The 24,743-nt window shown below is 48.8% G+C and overlaps 1 protein-coding gene across 1 annotated transcript in view; it reads right to left on the bottom strand.

The window, feature by feature from the left end:
* The window catches only part of KSR1 (kinase suppressor of ras 1), a 178,528-nt gene that overhangs the window by 38,481 nt on the left and 115,304 nt on the right, over positions 1 to 24,743 (bottom strand). Inside the window, exon 3 of the mRNA XM_011971643.1 lies at positions 1,228 to 1,375. Coding sequence (XP_011827033.1) covers positions 1,228 to 1,336 — 109 coding nt within the window. The 5' untranslated portion in view covers positions 1,337 to 1,375. The remainder of the gene's footprint in view (positions 1 to 1,227; positions 1,376 to 24,743) is intronic.

Genomic DNA, 24,743 nt, shown 5'->3' with positions numbered 1-24,743 from the left:
GGCCACGATATGTGTGTCACACGCCTGGCACAGAGTAGATGCATAAATTAGTGGTCTCCCTCCCTTGGCATCTAGGACAAGTGGACAGCAGCCTTCATGACACAAATAGGTCACTACCACTTAAAAGCTGACTCTTTCACAATTCTTTAAAATCCAGACATGAAGAGGAAGGAAAGAAGGGCTGACAAATTACCCCCAAAGATCTCAGCTTGGGTGGCAAGCATGGGGACAAACCAATCGCCATGATAGCCCAAGGTTCAAATCCTGGCTCCGTCACCGACTGCTGTATGCCCTTACCCAAGCCCCTTCCCTCTCTGGGCTCAGTCTCCTCCTGTAATATGTGGGACCAAAAACATCAGCCACATCTCTGTTGTGTTGATTTTCAGCAGCTGCCAGGAGACCTAACAGGTCAAGATTTTCTGAATTGAGTGCAACTTTCTACACTGTGCCGTGTTCAGAGGACTTGATACAATGAGGGCAGAGAAGAAATTAAGTCCGATCCTCTCTGGGAAGAAAAAAACCAGGCAGAATACAAACCTCAGTGCCTTCCTTAAGCCTCAGGCAGACGGAGATAAGACAGGGGCCTCAGATAATTAAAAAGCAGGCCTGATTTCATTCATGAGGCATATTTTAATGCCTTATCTATGTGGTAGTGGGAGCATTAAGTCAGGCATTTGAAGCTGTTTCCAAGGCAAGATTTAGAAAGCCTGTGAATAATTCCCAAGGACCTCGTGGCAAGGCCAGGATTACACACTTTGCCTGGGACAGCCACATACAAACTCCCAGCTAAAGAGCCATAGAGTTTCCCTAATCACCCTTGGCTCAGGCCCACATCAGCGTGTGCCTTCTGAGCACAGAACCCAGCCAGCAATGGGGACAGGAGAAGGCGGGGAGAGCGCTGGGGGCTGGAATGTGGGAAGCTGGCAGAGGGTACACAGAGCCCTCCACAGAGAGGAAATCATGCCAGGCCAGCCCAGCAGATAGGCTTGGGATTTCTAAGCATGGCTGAAGCCCCCTCAGATTTGGCCAGGCCAGCCCCAGCAGGACCCAGAGCCCTGAGGACCCTGGGAGAGCTTCTTAGGAGGCTGTGAACATCCAACCCTGGCTTTCCAGGCTGCCCCAGAAACCCTGGGCCACGCTTGCCCCACTCCATCACCCACCATGGTGAAGGCCACAGCCCCCAGGGCACCAGGCCAAGCAAGGGAGAGGGTGGCAGGCCCCACGTACCCAGGCCTGTCACCTTCCGCAGGCAGGTGAGGGCATACTGCAGACGACCACACTCATCCCCGCTGGCCCCGCAGCGCCGCAGCGTCTCCTTCACCTTGGCCTCGTTCATCTCCAGCAGGGCATCCAGCGTGAGGTCGTGGGGGATCTCCTGAGGGGACAGAGGGACAGGCAGAGAGGCGGTGAGCAGTCAGCCGGGCCGGGAGCCCCTCAGCCTCAGGCTGGCCTCCTGCTGAGTGGCAGGGGCCAGCTGCTGGCTGGGCCGGCCTCTGACCAGAGCCACCACGTGCTTGGGGACACAGGCAGAGCTCCCTGGCCCCCACCCTCCAGGCTCCCAGAGACAGCAGCTGAAGCAGACTTGGTGGGGGGTGAGGGGAAGAAGTAAAGACCAGAAAGGTTCGGACGAGGGCATGTTGCCCAGCTTGTTTCTTCTTACTCCTCTGCACAGAAAAAACAAAACAAAATAGTGAATCATAACAACTTTTTAGGATGACGAGTACTTCAGACAAAGATGGCCCTTCACAGTTTTGTTGTATCTGAATCAGACAAGAGAGATTTCAAATCAAACTGGCTTAAGAAAGGAAGGCTTTTAAAAAAAAACCCTCGCCAAACACTGCGGAGGCACTAACTGCCCCACCTGATTTCCGTCAAAACTTTTCACTGGGTCCACTGGACAGCTGGAAAAACAGGCTCAGACAGATTATGTCACCTGCATGAGGTCACTAGGCCACACGGTGAAGAAAGTGGCAGGCAGAATTTTAAGGTGGTCCTGTGACCTTCGTTCTGTGGTGTTGCTCCTGATCATTTTACATTACAGCAGTCTCTCTCTTATCTGCAGTTTCAGTTATCAGCAGCCAACCATGGCCTAAAACTATTGAATGGAAAATGCCAGAAACATTCCAGAAATCAACAATTTATAGTTTTAAACTATGCACCATTCTGAGTAATGTGATGAAATCTTGCGCCATCCAGCTCCGTCCCACCGGAGGCGTGAATTGTCCCTTTGTTCAGCATCTCCACACTGTCTCCACTCCTAGCCTGTTGGTCACTTAGGAGCTGTCTTGGTTATCAGATCAACTGCCACGACCTCTTCCCACACAGGCACTTTATCATCTCACATCATCACAACATGAGGGGTGAGAACAGTACAGAAAGTAAGGTATTTTGAGAGAAAGAAGAGAGACCACATTCCTGTAACTTTCATTATAGTATATTGCTATAATTGCTCTATTTTGTTATTGTTGATTATTAATCTCTTACTGTGCCAACTTACTAACTTTATCAGAGGTATGTATGTGTAGCAAAAAACATAGTGTATATACACACACACACTCTCTCTCTCACACACACACACACACACACAAACACACACAGTAGTATCCATGGTTTCAGGCATCCACTGAGGGTCCTGGAACATATCCCCTGCAGATAAGGGGGGATTTACTATATACAGCAAAAGGGAAATTACCCAAGTAGGCTTCATCCAATCACAAGAGCCCTTTAAAAGCAAAGGGTTCTCTTGAGCTGGTAACAGAGAAGTCAGAGACCTGAAGTGTGAAAAGGACTCAGCAGACTTTGAAGTAGGAGGGGAATGGGGGTGGCCTCTGGGAAAAAGAGTAGCCCCTGGCTCACAGCCATTGAGGGAATGAGGACCTCAGACCTCCAGCCACAAGGAAATGGATTCTGCCAATAACCTGAATGAACGTGAAGTGGATTCTTCCCCAGAACTTCCAGGTAAGAGGAAGGCCTGGCCTACACCGTGACCTCAGCCTTGTGAGATCCTAAGTAGGGATGTAAGCAGAGTCTGCCTGGATTCCTCCACCTAGAGAACCATGAGCTGATAAGCGGGTGGTGTGTTAAGCTGCTAAATTTGTTATGAAGCAATGGAAAATACAAAGATTGAATGTTTGAATCAAGGCTGAGCGGACTTCAAAACTTGTGCCCTTTCCTCTCTTCAAGGAGGGAGGAAACCTCTCCAGCTCTGACTACTTTGAGCCACATGCCGCTGTCAGAGGCATTTGAACCAGAGCCATTCCATCTTGAATAGGGACTGGGTAAAATGAGGGCGAGACCTGCTGCGCTGCATCCCCAGGAAGTCAGCCATTCTTAATCACAGGGTGAGACAGGAGGTCACAAGAGACAGGTCACAAAGACCCCATGATAAAACAGGATGAGCTAAAGAAGCTGGCCAAAACCCACCAAAACCAAGATGGTGACCAAAGTGACCTCTGGTCTTCCTCACTGCTCATTATATGCTAATTATAATGCACTAACATGCTAAAAGACACTCCCACCAGCACCATGACAGTTTACAAATGCCATGGCAATGCCCAGAAGTTACCCTATATGGTCTAAAAAGGGGGAGGGGCCCTCAGTTCCAGGAATTGCCTGCCCCTTTCCCAGAAAATTCACAAATAATCTACCCTGGTTTAGCATATGATCAAGAAATAACCATGAAAATAGCCAACTAGCAGAGGGCTGCTCTGCCTACAGAGTTGCCATTCTTTTGTTTCTCCACTTCTCTAATAAACTTGCCTTCACTTTAGTCCATGGACTCACCCAGGATTCTTTTTTGTGCAAGACTCAAGAACCCTCTTTTGGGATCTGGAATGGGACCCCTATCCAGCAACAATACCAAGCCTGGGACAAATATCAAAAACCAATGGGACATGCCTCTGGTCTCAAGTGGCCTGCAGCCAAGTGAGAGGGGTGACAGACATTTAAACAGGTAACTACAATGCAGTAAGATGCGCACTAGAGCAGGGAGAGTTCAAAGAGCTATGGGACCAGATCAGACTTTTTTTTTTTTTTTTTTTTTCTTTAACCCTATGTTTTTTTTTTTTTTTTTTTTTTTTTTTTTTTTTTTTTGTTTGAGACGGAGTCTCGCTCTGTCGCCCAGGCTGGAGTGCTGGGATCATAGGCGTGAGTCATTGCGCCTGGCATGGCTACTAACCACCATGTTTTTTTTTTTTTTTTTTTGTCTTTAACCCTTTCTATATTTTCTAGATTTTCTATAACAGAGAAGGTCAGACATTCCACATCAAATGACTGCTATAAAGCTCACAGTTCTTGAGAATCTAAGCCAATTTACAATGATTTTTAGCAAGTTGTGTCTAACTTTACTTTTAAGGACTAATTTCATTGTCATTCCATTTACATGCTGTAATTCTTTGCCTCAAGCGTCAAAACTAACCCTGATGAAGATACTGGCTGAGTCCTAAGGGTATGAGGCCCAGCCCATAACCCTCTCTCCCATAGCATGGCTGGAGCTAGAGGCCTGGCTTTTTGTTTTCGTTTGTTCGCTTTTTACTGTACCCGCTGATGGCAGATGCTTTTATAGTTTGTTAGTATATTCTTTAATCTTGAGGGCTGTAGGCAAGAATCACATCACCATTTAGAAGGATTCACACCAAAACAAAACCAGACATATAACTGTACCAAGAAGCTCATCACTGGTTGGCCAAAGCCCTGGTTGCCTTCCAGAAGATAAAACTAAAGTGTCACAGGAAACCACTGATGAGATGAGAACAGCACCAACAGGGGAGGCAGATTAGACAAATGGTGCCATGCAGAAGCTTCTATTCAATCAACGTGTCTTGCTTTCTTTCCCTTAGCCTGTCTTCCACTGAAATGAGGTTTGGATATCTTTGCCCTCATTTGACTGTGAAGAGCACCTTGGCAATACCGTCAGGGCAAGCACAAAAGCGACCTTCACCTTATCTGAACAAAGCAATCCTCTACTTCTCTGGAAGGGTGTCCTCCGTTTGTTTCTCCACCACATACTCCAAGGCTGTGATGACTCAGTAGTTTCCCCAGAAGATGACAGAGATGTTTAATGGGGGCGGAGAGGGAGCCAGGCCGAGGAAACCCAATCTTCAACCTAACTATAATACAAACAGAGATTCTTTTTCTTTTTATTCCTCTCCTCCTCACCTATACCAAGTTTCAAGTTCTCAAACATAATAACTACATTTATTATTACAAACTATTTGCCAGAACAGTATACCCGGGGCTTTGTATATGTTACTTTATCTTTAATCAACTCAGCAAGTAGATGGAGTTAAGTCCATCTTATTGAGGCTCAGAGACTTCACAGCTTAACAAGTGGCTGGGCAGAATTGAAACCCACATGTGCACGATTCCAAACCTCCTCCAAATATTCCATGCTGTCGCTTGTTAACCTGGCAAAGACTTGGGATACAGCAGCCACCTTTCAGGGGAAATTATTTTTTTCCAAGTAAATTAATTTCTACCTACTTTCAGAAAATAGAAGTGAGGTACAGAAACAGCTGGCTTGGTTACAGCTCCTTTGCCTTGTGTGAACAAGGTTCGAACAGTTGGCTACATTTGATTGGCTAAAACTCGGTGATGGGCACAAGTGTAGTCTACAGTGTTTTTATACCTCCACTTGTTATAGTTCATGATATACAGAAAAACCTTTAGGCTGAACTTAAAATATCTAAGGAGGCAGCTCTAGGCTAAACTTGATTTAACACACTTCTCTGCCTTTTTACTGGATAAGAAACCCAATGGCAGCAATAGCAATACTAAACAGAAACTCCCCGCTTCCCTCCCTTGGTGTTGGGGAAAGGGGCAAGCAATGGAGGGGCACCAGACCTTCTGGTTTTAAAGAAATATGAATTTTCATTTTTAAAGGGCTAGCTTTTACATGGTGATAACTAATTCAAATCTGTGCAAACAAAACAAATTATGTCCATGAGGAACATGGGGTGGAGGAACATGCGGGGACCCTATGGGAAGAATCTGATGCCTTCCAAGGTTAATCTGATCAGTGAGTTATGTCTAAAACTGTATTTCTGTAGGTAAACAGGGAAGGATGCTGGCCCAGTAGCAAGTACTCCAGGGGCTCGGCTTTCTCAGTGAGGGGCCCACCCTGGAAACAAAGTGCCCGGCCTCCCATCTCTACAACTGACTTTGAGACCCAATGTTAACTTAATCAAGAAAGGAAAGCTACTAGGAAGGTCTCGTGGCTGTGAAAGCCCCTGTGAGGGGCCCTGATATCTCCCAGTATCATGACTCAACAGTGCTCCAAAGCAGCTCAGCACCCCTGAAACCTCAAACATGGATATGACTCGCTCACCCACAGTGATAGGCATAGCCAAGTCTGATTTAGGAAGATGTTTCAAAGCAGAGTAACTCACAACTTTCCTGGATCATCTCTAAACCAAAAACAAATTAGGGAATCAGTTTTGCCACCTGCTGAAGGTGACCTTGCAGGTGAAGCCACTCTGAAACCTTCTCAGGTCTGAGAGGCCCCAGTGCCCCAGGAGGGCATCCCATCTGCCAGAAGGTGCCCAGAAGATGCTAACTTGTCTCAAAGCCAATGGCAAAAGGCCCCTCTCTCTGCCCATACCCCAAAGTTCTGGAGAGCCTGGCTGGGAGTCCATACTGCTTCCAGGAGAATTACTGCCCACCCCAGCTTCTGTCTAAAGAATAAAATATGGAACTAGAAACCAAGAACGGAAGACACAGATGCCCAGACCATCATAGGAGATGCCCAAACCATCTTGAGAGATGCCCAGTCCCAGCTCCGACAAGTCTCAGGGTTAGCATGGGTGCACACAGGTGGGGAGGCAGGAATGAGGAGCAGAGTGACAGCGTCAGAGATCACTGGCTTCCTGCCTCTACCTGTCTCCCTCAAACCAGGAGATATGTTTTCCAGTAGGTGGGATTAAGTTATTCTTTCTGATAATAATTGGAGAGCAGGGCCAGTTGAGCGCTGAAGTCACTCCCAGTCTGTGACAATCCAGTCATGTCATTAACAGGAGACTGCTGGTCTCTGTTCTCTCCAGTGGAGGGTGAGGATGGGTTTGGCCAATGTGCTACCCCCTCCCCCAGCAGCTGGCAGAGGCTGGCATCTCAGGCCATGCTGGGTAAGCCGGCAGCTCAGGGCCAGTTAGGTATCAAATGGTATCCCGGGATTTACTAGCAGCCACGGGGCTGCCTGGGGTCTATACTTAGAAACCCGGGCCGGCTGACACTCAGAGACACCACACTCCCTGTGGCCAGTCAGGTGGACCAGGAAAATGCCAGGGGCAGCACCACTGCTGTCCTGGTCATGTATACAAACACACTGCACTTCACACAAGAACACAGATGAAAGCTAGGTTGAAGGAAGATCAAGAAGCAAACCCAGGTTCTGTTTCTGTTCAGCTTTGTACCCCTAGAACATGTCTCAGGCAGGGCTGCTGGAACACAGGTCCATCTGTGGAACCTGGATCACTGGCGTGTATGGGCAGGTGCATCCCCCAGCCTCCCTGGCCGTGATGAAAGGGATCCTTAACCCCAGACCCTTTCCCCAGGAACTGGTCAGACCATAGAGGCCAAAGGTGAGCTCCTAGAGCCCTGTGAGTGGTGACATAGGACCCTGTACATCCCTCTGAGGCCAGAGCCCAGCGGGGCTGGAAGGAGAGAGAGAGGAGCAAGTGGAGAAGGTTTCTACGGCAGCCCAGGCTGGCAGCCACATGTCTCAAATTGGCAAGGGAGCACCTGACAGATGTTCCTCCTACCTGCACCCACTGCTGGGGTTGATGGAGAGGGAGGAATGAGACTTGGATAGTAACAGTCAGATATTCTGGGAGGCACAGGAAGGGCTGAGGCAGGTCAGGCAGCCTCCAGGGGTTTCCACAGAAATCAGAAGAAAGCCTGGGGATGCTGGCTTTGCTTGTGGCCAGTTCTGGGCCCAGCCTCCTCACTACCCCACCCCTGGGAAGCAAGGAGAACAAAGCTCCCTCCCGGGAGAGTCAGTCCGTTCCTTGAAGGCAAATCCCCTCTCAACACCATTCCCTGGAGGCCAGCACAGTGAAGGAAAGAGCCAGACTGGGTCCCTACAATGCCCCTGACCTCAGACAAGTCCCCACCCCTCTTCGGGCTTCGGAATTCCCATTTATAAAATGAGTGGCTCTGCCTAGAGCAAATCAGTGGCTCTCAATCCGGGTTGTGCCCTGGAATTTTCCAGGGACTTTAAAAATGAATCGCAATGCTTGGGCCCCACTTCAGACCGGCCAAATCAGAATTTCTGGAGGTGGGGACCATGAGGGCAGACAGGCATTGGGGCCCATCGTCTGGCTAAAGAAGCCCAGGGCAGAACAGGTCTGGGGGACAGCTGTGCTCAGGAGGCCACATTCCTTCCATTGACCTCCAGCCCAGCCCAAGCTCAGAGCTGTCCCAGGAGACATCCTCTCCTGTGCCCAGGTCCCTGCCTCCCTCTCCACAAAGCAAGTAGGGGCTCACAGTGGGGAGCCGGGCTTGAACTGGAACCTTTGGGATTGGCTTTTTCTCATGTATGCATTGGTATACCTGGGATTGAAAGCTTGTTTAGAAAGAAGGTACAGTGGTAGGTGTGGAGGAATACAGGTCAAAGGGAAGAAGGAGATGAGAGGGGTGCAAGAAAGGGCGATAAGCATTTATTACACATCTCTCCTGCGTGCCAGGCACTCTGTCAGATGAACCACAGAGGTCAGCACATGCAATCCTCCTAACAGCCTGAGATGGGAGATAAGGCTGAGAGAGGGCGGGTAACTTGCTCAAGGTCACACAGAACAAGGCCATCTCAACCCACCACCAGCCAGCCCTGGTGTCCACTGCCTTGCACTATGAAGTGAGCCCTTTTTCCCAGGGCAGCGTTTATTTGCCACCACTGGCATCACAGGTCACATCTGACTTTCCAGACCCCCCACCGCTCTATCCCTGGGCCCAGTTAGGGTAAGCTCTGGCAGTGGGGTTTAAAGCAGCTGCAGGAGGCTCCTCCAAGGAGGTCTCTCCACATTCCCTTTTAATCCCACTTAGCCTCCACTCCAGTCCTTCAGAGGAGGCTGACACTTTTCAACTCTGCCTGGGACCAGATCTCTAGCTTTCCGCTGCACCCACTGTCATCACAGCCACCACTTTCTCTCCAGGCCAGCCCACCCTCCTGGAAAGTTTGTCCTGTGGCTGCCTCCTTGCTCTCCCTATCAGCGTGGAAAGGCCCCATTCCTCCTTCTATAAATCCAGAGAATGGGCAAACTTTTTCTGAAAGCCACACAGAGTCTCTTCAGCTTTATGGGCCACATGGTCTCTGTTGCAACTGCTCCACTCTGCTGCTGTGGCACCACAAGAGTCACAGACAACACGTACACAAATGGGTGTGGCTGTGCTCCCATAAAATTTAACTATGGATACTGAAACAAATTTCATGTAACTATCACGGGTCACGAAATATTGTTTTTAATTCCTCCCGCCAGTTCAAAAATGTAAAAAACATTCTTAGTTCACAAGGCTCTACAAAAAATGGTGCTGAGCTGGATTTGGCCCATGGGCCAGAGTTTGGCAACCCCCAAACACACAGCAATGCTGTTGGGCTCCCCCTCCTGGTGGCCCTGGGCCTGGCTCCTCCTCCTTTCCCACCTCCCCACCTAAACCCCAGCACACAGCAGGACAGGCTTTCGGGCACACTCACATCTTGTCAACTTTCTCTGCATCATCAACACACATTTCTAAAACAAGGCTCCTGTGTGAAAATGGCCAGACGTGTCCTGCATTAGAGAAACACACACAGGTACTCCAGCTTTGGGCACTGGTGTATCCCCAGTTGCTCCCAAAATGTAGAGAGGAGATGGGGAGGCCTTTACAGGGTGGTTTTCCCTACACCCAAGATGTTTTGCAACATTTTACAAAATGCGTGATTGTAAAATTTTAATTTTTTTTTTAAAAAAGACACAGTATTATCCACAAGATCCCACACTAGAACTTGAGTCAAAATGAATACATTAAATTTTTTAAATGTTTAAAGAACATTCAAAAGGAAAAGTGGGGTCAGGATGAGACATGGGAGGGTGAGCCGCAGCCAAAGGGCTGCGTTAACCTTGGGTGACAATTGCTAGGGGACTGGCAAATGAGAAAGTCCCTCCCTGCACAAAACAGGGCTATGTGCAGGGGCTAAAGCTGAGGGCCTGGGGTCAGAGGCCCTTTCTGGGATGGCAGCTGGGTGAGGATGGGGCTACAGAGGAGGGTAGGCACAGGACGTGCCCCCCAACAGGGATACTTTTCCTCTATAGAAGGCAGAGCCCTGACAGCAGACCTCAGCTGGGACTGTTGCCGGCAAACTGGGACGCGGTAATCCTATGAGGAGGGTGCCAGTGTGGCTAGAGACGTAACTCCCCATGGGGGACCCCAGTTCTCCTGGGGGTCAAGGCACTGACAGAACTAAACAGGGGTTCCTGGGTGTGACCATGTCCCTGGCATCTTTACTGCTCCCCATCCCCAGTCTCCACTGCTCGGACACATCATTGAAAAAGAGAATGGTCAGATGAGTCCCCTCCTCCTCCACATGCACAGGGCGAGAGCTCGGAATTCAGCCAGTGAGGGCCCCGGCGCCAGAGGGCACCCAGACTGTCAACTAGGCCTCGGGCGCCAGCCTTGGAGTCTGGTGGGTCCCCTGTGGGGCCAGGAGCCAAATCACAGATGCCCTCCATCAGAGGGACACACCCCGGTGTTCAGCACGTGAGGTCTGTCCTTTGGGGTGGTTGGTCCATTCAGATGGGAGATGAGCCAGGCCATAGCAAGTGAGCCCAGAGCTGGAGAGAGGAGAACCAGGATCCTCTGCCTAGGAACAAGAGCTGTCGGGTTTCGGAGCTGCCCCATGGGGGTCCAACTAGGAGACAGGCCTCTCAGGAGCTCCTGCTCCCCTCAGGCAGCCCTTGTGGTTTTCCAGAAACCTTGAAAACAACTCCTGCCCCACAGCAGCAACAGGCGTCAAAGCTATGGGAGCTCAACAGAGCCCCTGAACAGATGGCCAAAGAGAAGCTGGGGAGACTAATGCCACAATTACCAGGTTCTAGGGGCACGAAAGGGGCCAACGGATCTTCAAGGGGTCGGGAAGAAACTCCTTCTCTGCCGAGATCAAAGGCAGGCTCCAAAGGGAACTTAGGGACGATCTAATCAGCACTCATTTTACAGAGAAGAAAACCTGCCTGGGTTACCCCAAACAATGGTGCCAAGACCAGGATCCAGGTGTCCAGACACACTTGCCAGTAACCAATGCCAGGATATACCATGCCCCTGGGAGGGCGCGCCAGTTTCCAGCAGGCATTCCCAAGTGCAAAGGTTTCATTCCTTCCAGGTTTTCTGCGCTAGTCCAAGAAGGGAGCCAAGGTCAAGATCTCCCTGAGGTCTGCCCTGAGAATCACCTCCCTCTGCCTAAGGGACGCCAAGCCACATGAGTGCCTCGTGGGCCCAGAGCCCTGTGCAATCCAGAAGCAATGAGGCTCTGGGCTCGTGGTCTCGCCTGAAGCCTAGCCAGGCCCTAGGCCTCAGTGGCTTATAAGGTGGCAGATGGGTGGAACTCCTCAAGTCCATGTTCTTGCCCACTCCTACCCACTAGCACTTTTTTTAAAAAAGAGACGAGGTCTCACTATGTCAGTCTGGCTGGTCTCGAACTCCTGGCTTCAAGCAATCCTCCTGCCTTGGCTTCCCAAAGTGCTGGGATTACAGATGTGAGCCCCACCCCCACTTTGGTGACAATGCACTTTTCTTCTTTTTGAAAGGAAGAAACAGATCCCACGTCACCAGCGACACCCTAACGCCCAGCCTGAGACCCACCCAGGGCCATGGAGCACGGATTCTTACACAGCTTCTTGACATATTTCCCCTTTTCACAATCAGTCTAATCATAAAAATAACAACTATTGGTATTATCACCACTCTGTAAGTAGCCTGGGCACAACGGCTTGGTAGCTAAGGAACTGAGCTTCATAGAGACTAAGTTACTCACCTTAAGACACAGCAAGCGCTGAGTAACAGGGCCTGGATTTGGACCTTGGTCTGTGTGACCCCAAAGTCAGCACTCCCAGTCTCTGTAACCATCGGCCTCCCTGGCCTGGTCAACCAGAAGCATGGAGAGGTAGGGCTGGATCAGCCCATATAGTTCCACATTCTTAAGCTCCCTGTAAAAATGCAGCATGCTCAGAACAAGCATGTGTCCTACTCAAAAGCAGGAAATGACCAAACACTATTCACTAGAAGGATGGGGAGGATCTATTTCAGGAAGATTCTAACTGATCCCTAGTGAATTTATCACACAGAAGACAGCGAATGAAGTCATGAAACAGAAGCACCTTCTGCCTCAACATAAGACTTCTCCATAAGTGTTCTACAGCCAGTTAGCAAAGCAGGGACTCAGAGCCCAGCAAAGAGACTCAACTCCAGGCAGCTGTGGAATGGCCTCCTACACCCAGACCCCCGTGCCTACTTCGTAATCCTCCAGCCCAGGTGGGCTCACGCCTTGGGCTTCTCTTGGCATTCCCGGAGGTGGGGGCCCTGTGCCCCTGGACATCTTGGCCGTCACCCAGCTCCACAGGCGATACATGGCGAGGGGTCTGAGCCCAGGGTCCCCGGCAGCCCTGGCCCCCAGTGCAGTGTCCCAGGGAAGAAGGAGGCAGGGAGAGGGGTTTCTGTTTTCATGACTGTAGTGAACAGTCACTGCAGCCAAAAATAGTTTGTGCCTGGGAGCTGGGGAGTCAGCACATACTTCCTGGGGCAGATGCTGGGTGGGAGACATGCAGGCTCCAGCAAGGCCCTGCAGCAGGGGCTAGGGACCAGGCACCCAGGATGTCAGGCCACGTTTTTCCTGTCTTGCCACCTCCCTCCAAAAAGTAGGACCTGAGTCAATATGAACACTGTTATCTCCCTCCTTCCAATGAATCATCTGGGGAACCCCCGCCCCCACGTGAACTCCAACTGCCCCCAAGCCCCTGCAGCTTCTCACATGCTTCGGGTGGGTGGTGTGGAGACTGACAGGAAGAACCCTATGAACTGCAACAGATGCCTGGGATGGCTTGTGGGACAACCTTCAAAAGGATGCTTGGCTGTCAAAACTCCTAGAGGTCTACACCAGAAACCGTGAACCTGAGTCCACGCAAATGAAAAGATAAATGTAGGAACAGTTAAGTGCTATCAGTGGCTGGCAGGCTTATGTGGGGGTTTTATTTTATTTTCAAACTTTTCTGTATTTTTAAATTTTTCTACAATGGATGTTCATAATTAGATTTACAGAATGCTACTTTAAAGTAATAATTAGTGGCCAGGTGCGGTGGCTCACACCTGTAATCCCAACACTTTGGGAGGCTGAGGCAGGCAGATTGCTAGAGTTCAGGAGTTGGAGACCAGCCTGGGCAACATGGCAAAGGCCTGTCTCTACCAAAAATACAAAAAAATTAGCCTGGTGTGGTGGCATGCGTATAGTCCCAGCTACTCGGGAGACTAAGGTAAGGGGATTGCTTGAGGCCAAAAGATGGAGGATGCAGTGAGCCAAGATTGTGCCAATGCACTCCAGCCTGGGTGACAGGGTGAGATGCCATCTCAAAAACAAATAAATATAATAATAATAAATGTAATAAAATTAAAAAGGCAAGATGCTCAGGCATTTCAGAGGGCATGTATGACATGGTCCTACCTAAGACCATTTAGAGAGAGAGAGAGAGGGAAAGAGAGTGTGTGTGTATTTCATAACCCACTCCTGGATATGAATCCCAGCTCCACCACTTAACATTTAGGTGACCTCAGGCAAGTGACAATTTCACGTAGTTTATCCATCTCTATTTTATATTGAGGATAAAAGCATTGCCTCCTCATACAGTTACTGGGAGGACTGAATGAGATTCCACGTAAAGCTCACAGTTCAGTCCCAGGCACAATGGGAGTGCCTGCTAAAGAATTACAGCATAAATTAATAAATAAACTACAAAGAAAAAGAAAAAGAGAAGCCTAGCAAAGTTGGTTGACTGGAAGGAAATGCATCAAATGGTTTACCGTGTTTCCTTTGAGTAGTAAGATTACAGTGCAAACCATAATAAATGGTAGCTGTTATTGTTTTCTGTAATTTCTATACTTTACACACTTTGAAAATAAACATATATGTAAATTACTGGATATTAAGAAGACACCTAAAAAGCTAAGAGCCAATGGTTGTCTCTGAGCGGGGTTTTCTTTGCCTATTATTTTCTAAAATAAACATTGATTTCATAGTGAGGGAAATGAGAAATGTTATTAAAAACAAAAACTGGAGGGTGGGCTCACCTACTGTATTCTAGAAACACGATCTCTGAAGACCCTTCCTGCAGAGCTGCGAAGCCTCTGACAAATCATCTCTGAGGGAGGAAAACTTTCTACAGGTCTCTGCCTTCTGTTATCAGGCCTGTCTTTCCTCCAAGAATCCATTTCCTCAGTACAGGTGGCCGTGACCCCCAGGCCTGGCCTCTCCACCAAGGCTAAACCTTCTGAGCCTGTTGGGGGTGGGGGTGGGGGTAGGGTCTTCCATCTTCTTAGCCCAGTGATTGGTTACAGTATGAGCATGTGGTCAAAGCCAAGTCAATCAGAGCCTTCTCTGCGATTTTTCAGCTATTTTTCAGCCAAGGGAAACAGCCCTTCATGGACAACCATGACTACAGCAAAAGGTAGTGAGGCTCAGCTGCCTGTGCCCTTCATACCTGCCATGTGGAGCAAGCCTGTCCCACTGGCACATCCTAATGGCATCACCTGAGCCCCTGCACCCAGACTTCCTTGGATTTGTATTGCCTAAACTGGTAAGTCTCTGTTTTAAGCCAACAGGTATCTGAACTTGCTTTGAAAAAAGTTCTAACTAGGAACAGAAGAATATAATAACTTCAATTAAGTAAGTACTTACTATGAACTCCAGTGCCATGTCATTCTTCCACTTGTCCATCTATCCATCCCATCCGGTCAACAAATAGTTACTGAAGGCCAGGTGTGATGGCTCACGCCTATAATCCCAACACTTTGGGAGGCTGAGGCAGGTAGGTCACCTGAGTTCAGGGGTTCAAGACCAGCCTGGTCAACATGGTGAAATCCCGTCTTTACTAAAAATACAAAAAAATTAGCCGCGCATAGTGGTGGGTGTCTGTAATCTCAGCTACTTGGGAGGCTGAGGCAGAAAAATAGCTTGAACCTGGGAGGTGAAGGTTGCAGTGACCCGAGATCGCGCCATTGCACTCCAGCCTGGGCAACAAGGGTGAAACAAAAAAAAAAAAAAAAAAAAAGCTACTGAATACCAACTGTACAAATCAAAAAATAGCTAAAATACGTAACTGAAGTTGTGAATAAGTGCTTAAAAGGAAAGAGCATGTTGAGATAAAGAGGCAGGTATAGCAGGCCTCTAAGCTTAGACAAGGTGGCCTCTCTAAAGAGCTGACCTCTAAGCCCCGGTCAGAGGATGAGATGGCACTAGCCACAAGGGTACAGCAACTTCCAGGCAGAGGAAACAGAACATACAAAGGCCCTGGGCTAAGACAGGAAACCATTTGATGCGTTCTCCTGCCGGCGGCAGAGTGAGGAAAGGCAGGAGATGACGTGGAAGAAGGTGGCAGATACTGAATACTTAAGGGGCCTCAAAGGTAGGTGAAGGGTTTGGATTTTGTGTTAAGCGTTAACAAGACACTGACAGATTATTTAACTCAGAACTATCTAGCCAGGCTCGGTGGCTCATGCCTGTAATCCTCACACTTGGGGAGGCCAAGTGGGAGAATCACTTGAAGCCAGGAGTTTGAGACCAGCTTCAGGCAACAGAGCGAGACCCAATCTCAACTAAAAAATAAAAACACAGCTGGGCACAGTGGTGCACACCTGTAGTCCTAGCTACTGGGGAGCAGGAAAATAGCTTGAGTCCAGGAGTTGAAGGCTGCAGTGGGCCATGATTACACTACTGCACTTCAGCCTGGGCAGCAAGAGAAAGAAAAGGAAAATGGAAAGAAAAGGAAACAGGAAAGGAGAAAGGAAAAAGAAAAAAGTAAGAAAGTGAGATAACCAGATTTGCTAAAACTGCTCTTAGCCCATGAAGAATGAAATGAAAAGGGTAAAGAGTGGGTATAGGGAGCAACAGGGGAAAGAAACTGCAACAGTCCAAGAACTAGTCAGGACCAGGGAGGTGGCAGTGATGGATAAGAGATGCAGAAGGACTTGAGACCCATACTTGGACATAGAGCCAGTAGGATTTGCTAGTTGATTCCACATGGACATTGAGGAAGCAGAATGAGTTGGAAACGACTCTCAGGTTTCCAGCAAGAGCAGCTCAGAGAAGTCAAGGGACCTGTCCAAGGTCACAATGCTGGCAAGTGGCAAAGGAAGAATTCTGTCAAAATTTTGTCTGCCTCCAAGGCCATTTACTTCCAGAGGTGACACTCAAACAATTTTGTTTTCCAATCCTGTGGCCTCCCTCAAAGGTACATAGCTAGGAGCAGAGGCCACTGAAATTTATGTGCTGGTTTTTTTTTAAAAGAAGGGTAATAAGAGATTGCTGCTTTATAATATTTAAAACAGTGCAGTGTTGACATAAATGTTTCCCAGTGATATCTGGCCATAGTCAGATCTGTTCTAGAGCAATCTTGCCTTTGAGGTGGTCCTAGGAGGAGGTGGGAACAAACACAAGCTGACCATTCCGAAGCCAGGTAGTCCCCAGAGGGGGCTCAGGCCCACACGATACCAAAGCCATCTCATGGCAGGGCTACAGGCACACAGTCCTGCTCAAGTTCTGTTACCAACAGAAGCCCGAGGCAGCTTGGGAGCCCTGGGATTTGGCAGGCCACCAGCAGCCACCTCATCTTCACCCTCCCCAGAGATCCTTGTAATGCAACCTTCACTGGCCCAGAAGAGAGCTCCTGAGGTGCCTTGGCCCAAGAGACCAAAATTCTTTGGATAACGTTATTTGAATCCAGTCATTCAACAAGAACACCCACCACATGCCAGGCACTGGGGATAGAGCTGTGAACGAAATAGAAAGGTCCCTGCCAGCATGGTGCTTCTAGTCTAGTCAGGTTTCACTGGACTGGGCAGCCCAGAAATCCAAAGGATTGATGAAAAACACCAAGCAAGGCCGGGCCTGGTGGCTCACGCCTGTAATCCCAGCACTGTGGGAGGACTTGAGGACTGGAGTTCAAGACTAGCCTGGCCAACATGGAAAAAACCTGTCTCTACTAAAAATACAAAAATTAGCTGGGTGTAGTGGCACGTTCCTGCGGTCTCAGCTACTCAGGAGGCTGAGGCAGGAGAATCACTTGAACCTGGGAGGCAGAGGCTGCAGTGAGCCAAGATAGAGTTACTGTACTCCAGCCTGGGAGACAGAGCAAGACCCTGACACAAATAAACAACAGACAAACAAACAAACAAATACCAAGCAGTACAGGACTAAGCGGGACATTCATGCTCATGAGTTTTCAGATTTCATGAAACCAGGGGAACCCCCACCCTGAAAAGTGGGTACCTTTGGCTCAAGATCAGAAAAATTAATGACTTCATCTGTTGGAGAAAGTGATGTCTGCCAGTTGCAGAAGAACAGGAACTCATGTTCGGTGCCTAGAACAGTGCCAAGCACACAACAGGTGCTAAATACACACTCAGTGAGTGAATAAATAACTGAATGGAAGTAGGACCTCAGCTCTGTACCTGACCATGCTTCATCCCTTCCCCGCTCCTTGGGGCCACCAGTCAGCTGTGCACCCTGGTTATTTGCAGACATGTGCATCACACTAGAGGTAAGCGTCCAGGACAGACTATTTTGCTCATCAATTAATCCTCTGTGATAATTAATCAAGGTACCAGGCAAAAGGTAAGTGATCAATGGGTGCATATGAGTAACTAGTGAATGTAAAGGAAAGAAGAAATGAGGGGGCAAGACAGAAAGAGAGAGAGACACATGCGAGCACACACAAAGGTAGGCAGTCAATTCATTTACACTACATACCATACAGTAGCCCCAGACTACACTATTCTGGGTAAGATATTAGATGACAAAATTGTGTATGAGAAGGAAGTACAAGGACCTGGGTTTGAATCCTCATCCTGCCATCAGCTCGCAGGTGATCATCATATCTCCCTCTCTCCTGCCCTAGGGATAAGGATGAAACAGGATAACATCTATACAATGCTGGCCTTGTAGCTTGCCCCTTCCTTCCATGCTCCAACTTCAGCTCCTCCCCTGACTGGCTGGGTGATTCAGGCATGCCAGTCCACCACTGGCCTCCATTTCCCCATCCTAAGTGGAGAGCCGTGTGGCCTAGCCCCCACTGGGCTGGTACCAAGGCAGCCCTGCGCTGCTGGGCTGACACATCAGCACAGATCCCTCCAGGAGGCTGCGTGAGGGTGTGTGTTGCTTCCTGGGGAGCCTCCCAGTTGCCAAAGAGCAAGGCTGTAAGAACAGCTGGGCCTCTGGCTCTCAAAGAGAGAGTGTGGGGCCGACAGGAGGAGGGGTGGGAAGGAGAGGCTAGGAATGAGGGCCATAGTCATGCCGACTCAAGCTGCACCCAAGGAGCCAAACACGGGTTCGCTTTCCTGATTAGGTCTCACACATCCTCCTGCCTCATACAGCCTACATTCCCGGTGTCCACACAGAGCTCCAGCCACCCCCAGCCACTGGGAAACCAAATGGTGGCTGGAGTCAGGTAGCTTTCTCTCCCATCCCTGGGAGAAGGCCTCGTCTTAAACACAGGAACGCACGGATAGAGGAGAGGGGAAAGAGAAACATGCTCAGTCAGGATCACAACAAAAATCCCCTTACCAGATCTGCCTGCATCTTCAGTTCAGGAACCACCAGCAGTAAGAGCTTATTCAGGGGAATCTGTGGCTTTCACCCTGGAATCCCAGACTCTGCAGCACCCACCTCTCCCAGCTAGAACTGCTCAGGCAGCGCTTGCCACTTCCTTTCAACAACTTCCAACCGGGAAATTGCTAAAGAAAAAAAAATGGCTCCATGCCAGCAGGCTTTGAAATCATTTCCCCAGCTGCCGCCAGAATATGAAGCTGTGACTTTTAGATGTAACCTGTGGGACAGGGCGCAGCTGGAAACAGCCACAGTGTGCGACTCCAAATGACCGGGAGTGGGGCGGGGCCCTGCCTCTGAGCTCGCTCCCATCTCATTTCCTATCCCCAGCCCTTCCACCCTCCAGCCATGAGGGAGGCAGCGCTCCTCACCCCGTCACTCTCAGCCCATTCCCATGTGAATGAATGCAGCCTTCTTGGTAGGAGTTTTATTTTCCTTTAAACAATTCTAATGTTCATTTGGAATTCCTCCCCCTCTCTCACACATGCTTCCACTATCCCCCAAGAGGAGCCTCAACCCCTACACTGCACACAGGGAGAGCTGCAGGAATCCACCCCGGCTTCCCGCCAGCCTCCTCAGACTCCTCCTCCTGCGCTTCCGATGAGGATGACTCTGATTTCCTCCTCCTCAGAGTCTCTGCAGATATTGTTCCCTCCGCCTGATGTGCTCTTGCCTTCCTGGACATCCGTCTTTCCCTGACTACCCAGTACAAGTCGGCCCACTGGAAACAACAGATCCCATCCTGGAGCCATCAGGGCATCTGGGGCTCTCACTTCCTGTTTCACCCCCGTCTGTGCGCTCCTGGGGCAGAGGAAGGTGTCTTCAGCATCCCAGCTCTCACCACAGGGCCCTGGCCAATGCAATCATAGCCAGATGTCTATTCAAATTAAAATTCATTACAATAAAATAAAACATGAATTTCAGTTTCTCAGTTGCACCACACACATTTCAAGTGTCCCCAAGCCACATGTGGCTAATGACTGCCACACTGAATGGACAACACAGAACGTTTTGAACAGCGCTGCTCTAGATGAAGGTCTAACGGTTGGGCAAACACATGGAGGCATCGCCCAAGTTCTGTCTCCAACATCTACAGACAGAGAAGAGACGAGGGGCCACAGGTCAGGCATGCAGCACCGAGCAGGCTTGGAGCTGCACAGGGCTGACATCTGACTCAGGTGGGAACAAAAAGAAACCCATGCAGGGCCACCTCAGCCACACCAAGAACCTGGAAATGCAGCTGCCGTGCTGTGTGACCACATCCACGTCTATCCCCTCTCTTCCTCTCGTAGAAAAGGCATTATTTCCTGGAAATTTTAAGACCACAAACACTATCCAACCAAAAGACAAAAGCTGAAATGGTATTTAGATAACCCTGCAGGGATGGCCCCTAGGAAAGCAATATGGTAAAGGAAGGAGGAGATTATACACACAGATGGCTGCACACACAAATGATCTGTGTATGTGTTTTCCTCAGGGAAAAATCAAAGTCCTAGTCATGAAGCCATGAAGAGTCAAGGTCAGCAGAGAACTCGAAGCGACCGAAGGGACAAATCCCACCACACACAGTTCCCCCAGGACGCCTCAGGGGGCAGCCCTGGGCAGATCATCTTCAGACACTGACTGCACAGATGCTGGGGTCCTTCAGCATTGCCAGGTTAGCAAAAGGAAACAGGCAGACTTCATGGATTTTGTTCCCTTCCAAAGCAAAAAAAACGGACAGAAAAACAGACAGATAGACAGATATTCAAAGAGACCTGTTTTCAAGTCTGGCATCCGCGACCTCTATCCTGCAGTGACTTTGGTACATTCCTTCACCCAGTAAGTATCTGCCAGGGCCTCCCATGTGCCAGGCATTAGAGCTGGGCACCTGGCCTCTTCTTGGCATGGGCTCTCATCTTCGTTCAGGTGCTGAGTCACCTGAACCACCAAGATGCCTGATGTCACTGTGTGTGTGTATATGTAAGCAGGTGGGTACCCCTCAGACACAGGCATTCATATCACACCTTGAAGAAGCTGTATCTCTTACTACTCTACTGCTAAAGAAGAATAATATGAATTTTTGTGGATAACAGAGATGATGTTAAGACTGAAAACCTGCAAAATGATATCTATCATATGATCCCATTTCAGCAAACAAAAACAAAAACAAAAACAAAAAAGAGAGAAGGGAGTAAATTTGCACGTCATTTTAAGTGACTATAAAATGCATGAAGAGGTCTGGCAGATGCACCCACCGACCTGTTAACAAGGTATTACCCCTGCGAAGTGGAAGAGGGGGAGGGCCGTTGCTTGCTTTCTAACACTTCTGTACTTGTTTGGTGTTGAAACATTTAAAACTCCCATCTCTCAGTAACAATGAACAGCTGATCACATCTTCTGGGGGGCTAAAGGAAAAAAAAATTGGGTGAAGACACACAAGGAAGCTTTGCCCAAAATCCAAGGGAGAAAAGCCTGACTCAGGGGCAGAGGGCACAGGAGTAAAAACACCGCCCCCCATGATCTGTGTGGCCGAGCTCCAACTGCTGCACACAGAGATTACACAGGAGCCAGTGGGAAAAGCACATGATGAAACACCCCCACGAAGACAGCACGGTATACAACTTACAGGAGGGCAGACACATCTGAGAGGCAAGGCAAAGCTACCATCTGGAGGGTTCTGGGGAAGGTGCAGCTCCACATGGTCTCTCCGAACCACCTCACCTGACAGAACTCCTCCTACTCTAGGCTCCTTTACTGTCCAGAAGCAGCAGCCATCTGAGGAAAGGACTTAAAAGGTCACTTAATCTGTCATTTCTCATATGCATAAACTGAGGCCCAGAGAGATGAAGTCACTTGCCCAAGATCTCACATTGTGTAAAAGGCAGATAGGCCCATTCTAGATACCCATAGGATCTCAGGTCCTGCCTAGGTCAACCATGGCCACGGCCATGCAGGTCCATCCTGCTTCCACTGGACAGTGGTTCTGGGAGGCAGGGTTACCTCCCTGCAGTGCCTACCACAGTGGGCACCAGCAGCCAAGTGAGCGTGCTATGTCTAATTCTTGCCAGGAAAGAGGGGACAGATGCAATGATTTCCTGGCCTCCTCTATCTCCCCAGGACTCCTCCTGATGCTGGTGGTGTCTTTTGGTCCAACGTCTCTCACACATACGGGGAACTATTCCTTAAGGGTGCCAATCTCTGCAGTCTGAGCTACCTTGGAGGAGACTTCTCTCCAGGCCAAACTTCAGAGAAGGCAGAGAAGGGTCCAGCTCTAATATCCTCCAAGCCAGACCAGCTGCCCCAGAGAAACCCCCAAGGACCTATCCCCACCCCCTGGGCCAGGTTTCTGGAGATCCTGTTGGGTTTTAGGTCCCTCCTGAAGCCTGACAAAGGGAAGTCCCTTTCTCTGCAGACCTGGATTGGGCTCTCCCATGGAGGCATTGGCAGGACCTTAGCACTCCTCCCACTCTGTGTGAGCCAGGCTCTCCTGTTGGCCCTTTGGGGGCTCTCTGGCTTCCTAAACAACAGGAGGGCTAAGGCACTAAGTCAGGACAGCCAGGGAGAAAATACAGGTGTCCTCTGGACATAGAAGAGGCCACACCAACCCATAAAGGCCTGGGCACCCTAGAGGGATTCCTGAGGCAGGACTAGGGCAGGCTGGAATCTGGGCCCTGCACCACATTGACCATTCCACACACCCAGGGACCCTGCTCCCTCCTCTGACTCTGAGTCTTCTTCTGTGGGCATGGACCTACGCAATTTCTTGGGAAACATACAAGGACAGGAACAGGGATGAGCTGGGGGTCTTAACTACCGCCCAGCCAAGTACAAGTTTAGAAAAGGTATACATGCAGTTTACTATCTCCAGGTACACCTGGAATGAGAGTCTCATTAAAAAGTTGAGCAGGCCAGGCATGGTGGCTCACGTCTGTAATCCCAGGACTCTGGGAGGCTGAGGCAGGAGGATCGCTTGAGCCCAGGAGTTCAAGATCAGCCTGGGCAACATAGAGAGATCCTGTCTCTACAAAAAAATTAAAGAACATATATAGCCAGGTGTGATGGTGCACACATCTGCAATCCCAGCTACTTGGGAGGCGAGGCGGGAGGATCGCTTGAGTCCAGGACATTGAGGCTGCAGTGAGCCGGGATCGCACTACTGCACTCCAGCATGGGCAACAGAGCAGACCCTGTCTCAAAATAAATGAATGAATGAATGAATAACTGTTGAAGGAAAAGGCTGCTTTTATTGTCTTATTGTATTTTAAAAGACACTTCGGCAACATTCATTAAAATCCAGCCTAACAAGTTCACGTCTAGGATTTTTTCCCTGTAGAAAAACACGGGTGCACAAAGATGTTCTTGGTAGCAGTGCTTGTAACCATGGCAATATAGGTCATTAAGGGGAAAGAGCAGGTTCCTGAACCAAATGTCTGGCCTGACCTCATGTGTACAAAAGAGACAACACGCAGAGGAATGTGAGGGCTAGAAAATGTCCAGAAAGATGAGCAGGCTTCAGGGAAATGGCATGCAGCAATTTTCTTCCACTTTATCTCCTTTGTTTCATTTTACCCCCTATGATAAACACATCTCTTCTAATAAAGCCAATGGTTCATTTGAGAAGATGAAAACATTCCAGTGGTGACAGTCGCAAAACAATGTGAATGTATTTAATGTCGCTGAACTGTAAACTTAGAAATGATTAAAATGGTAAATTATGTTATGTGTATTTCAACACAGTTTTACAAAATAAAAATAATAAAAGCAAAACAAAACAAACCAGAGCAAATGACTCACCAGGCTCCCTGGGGAAATAACTGATTCTAGAAGTGGGGTTAGTAAAAAAAAAAAAAAAAAAAAAAGAGGGGGCTGCAGCATACCATAGTGTCAGAAAGCAAAGGAAGTGCTCAACACACACACACACACACCCCCCCCCCCAAACAAAACTGAAGGATGGGGCATATCACAGGATGCAGGAACAAACCTGCAAGAACTCCCAATGGCCAAAGCTGGAAGAACTTGAGCAACAAAAAATTCATGTAGTATTGGATTAGAACCCAATGTGTAAAAGAAAAAGACATGAGCCCATACTGATATAAATAAATGACTGAATGAATAAATAAATGGAGGAGAAAAGACAACTCTTTCCTATAGAAAAGTTCCAAATAATCTGTGTAGATATACCCCTAGAGGAGATGGAGCTTAACCCACCTACCCCCCATGCCCCCCAATCCTAAGGGAGGGCTCACTTCCAAAAAACAAAGTAGTGTCAAGGTCATGAAAAATAAGGAAAGACTGAGAAACTGTCACAGAGCAGAGGAAACTGGGAAGACATGACAAATCAAAATAATGTAAACCATGTGGTGCCCTGGATTCATCCTAGAAAAGAGAGAGGACAGTAAAGGAAAAACTGGTGAAACCTAAATAGTCTGGAGTTTCGTTCATAGTAATATACCAGGGTCATTTCCTCAGTTTTGACAAAGGCACCCTGGTCATGACAACGTTAATGATGGGGAAACTGGGTACCCGGGTGAGGGGTACATACGAGAACGCTCTGTACATCCCTGCAACTTTTCTGTAAATCTAAAATTATTCCGAAGTAAAAAGTTTATTTAAGAAAATAAACAATGGTTTAGAACAGTGGTCCCCAACCTTTTTGGCACCAGGGACTGGTTTCAAGGAAGATAATTTTTCCAGAGACAGGGAGTGGGGGATGGTTTCCGGAGGATTAAAGTGCATTACATTTGTCATGCACTTTATTTCTATTACATTGTAATATATAATGAAATAATTATACAACTCACCATAATGTATAATCAGTGAGAGCCCTGAGCTTGTTTTCCTGCAACTAGACAGTCCAATATGGGGGTGATGGGAGATGGTGACAGATCATCAGGCATTAGATTCTCACAAGGAGCACACAACCTAGATCCCT

Source organism: Mandrillus leucophaeus, unplaced genomic scaffold (assembly GCF_000951045.1).
Source record: "Mandrillus leucophaeus isolate KB7577 unplaced genomic scaffold, Mleu.le_1.0 Scaffold1233, whole genome shotgun sequence".
NCBI lineage: Eukaryota > Metazoa > Chordata > Mammalia > Primates > Cercopithecidae > Mandrillus > Mandrillus leucophaeus.
This window is presented reverse-complemented; position numbering and strand designations above follow the sequence as displayed.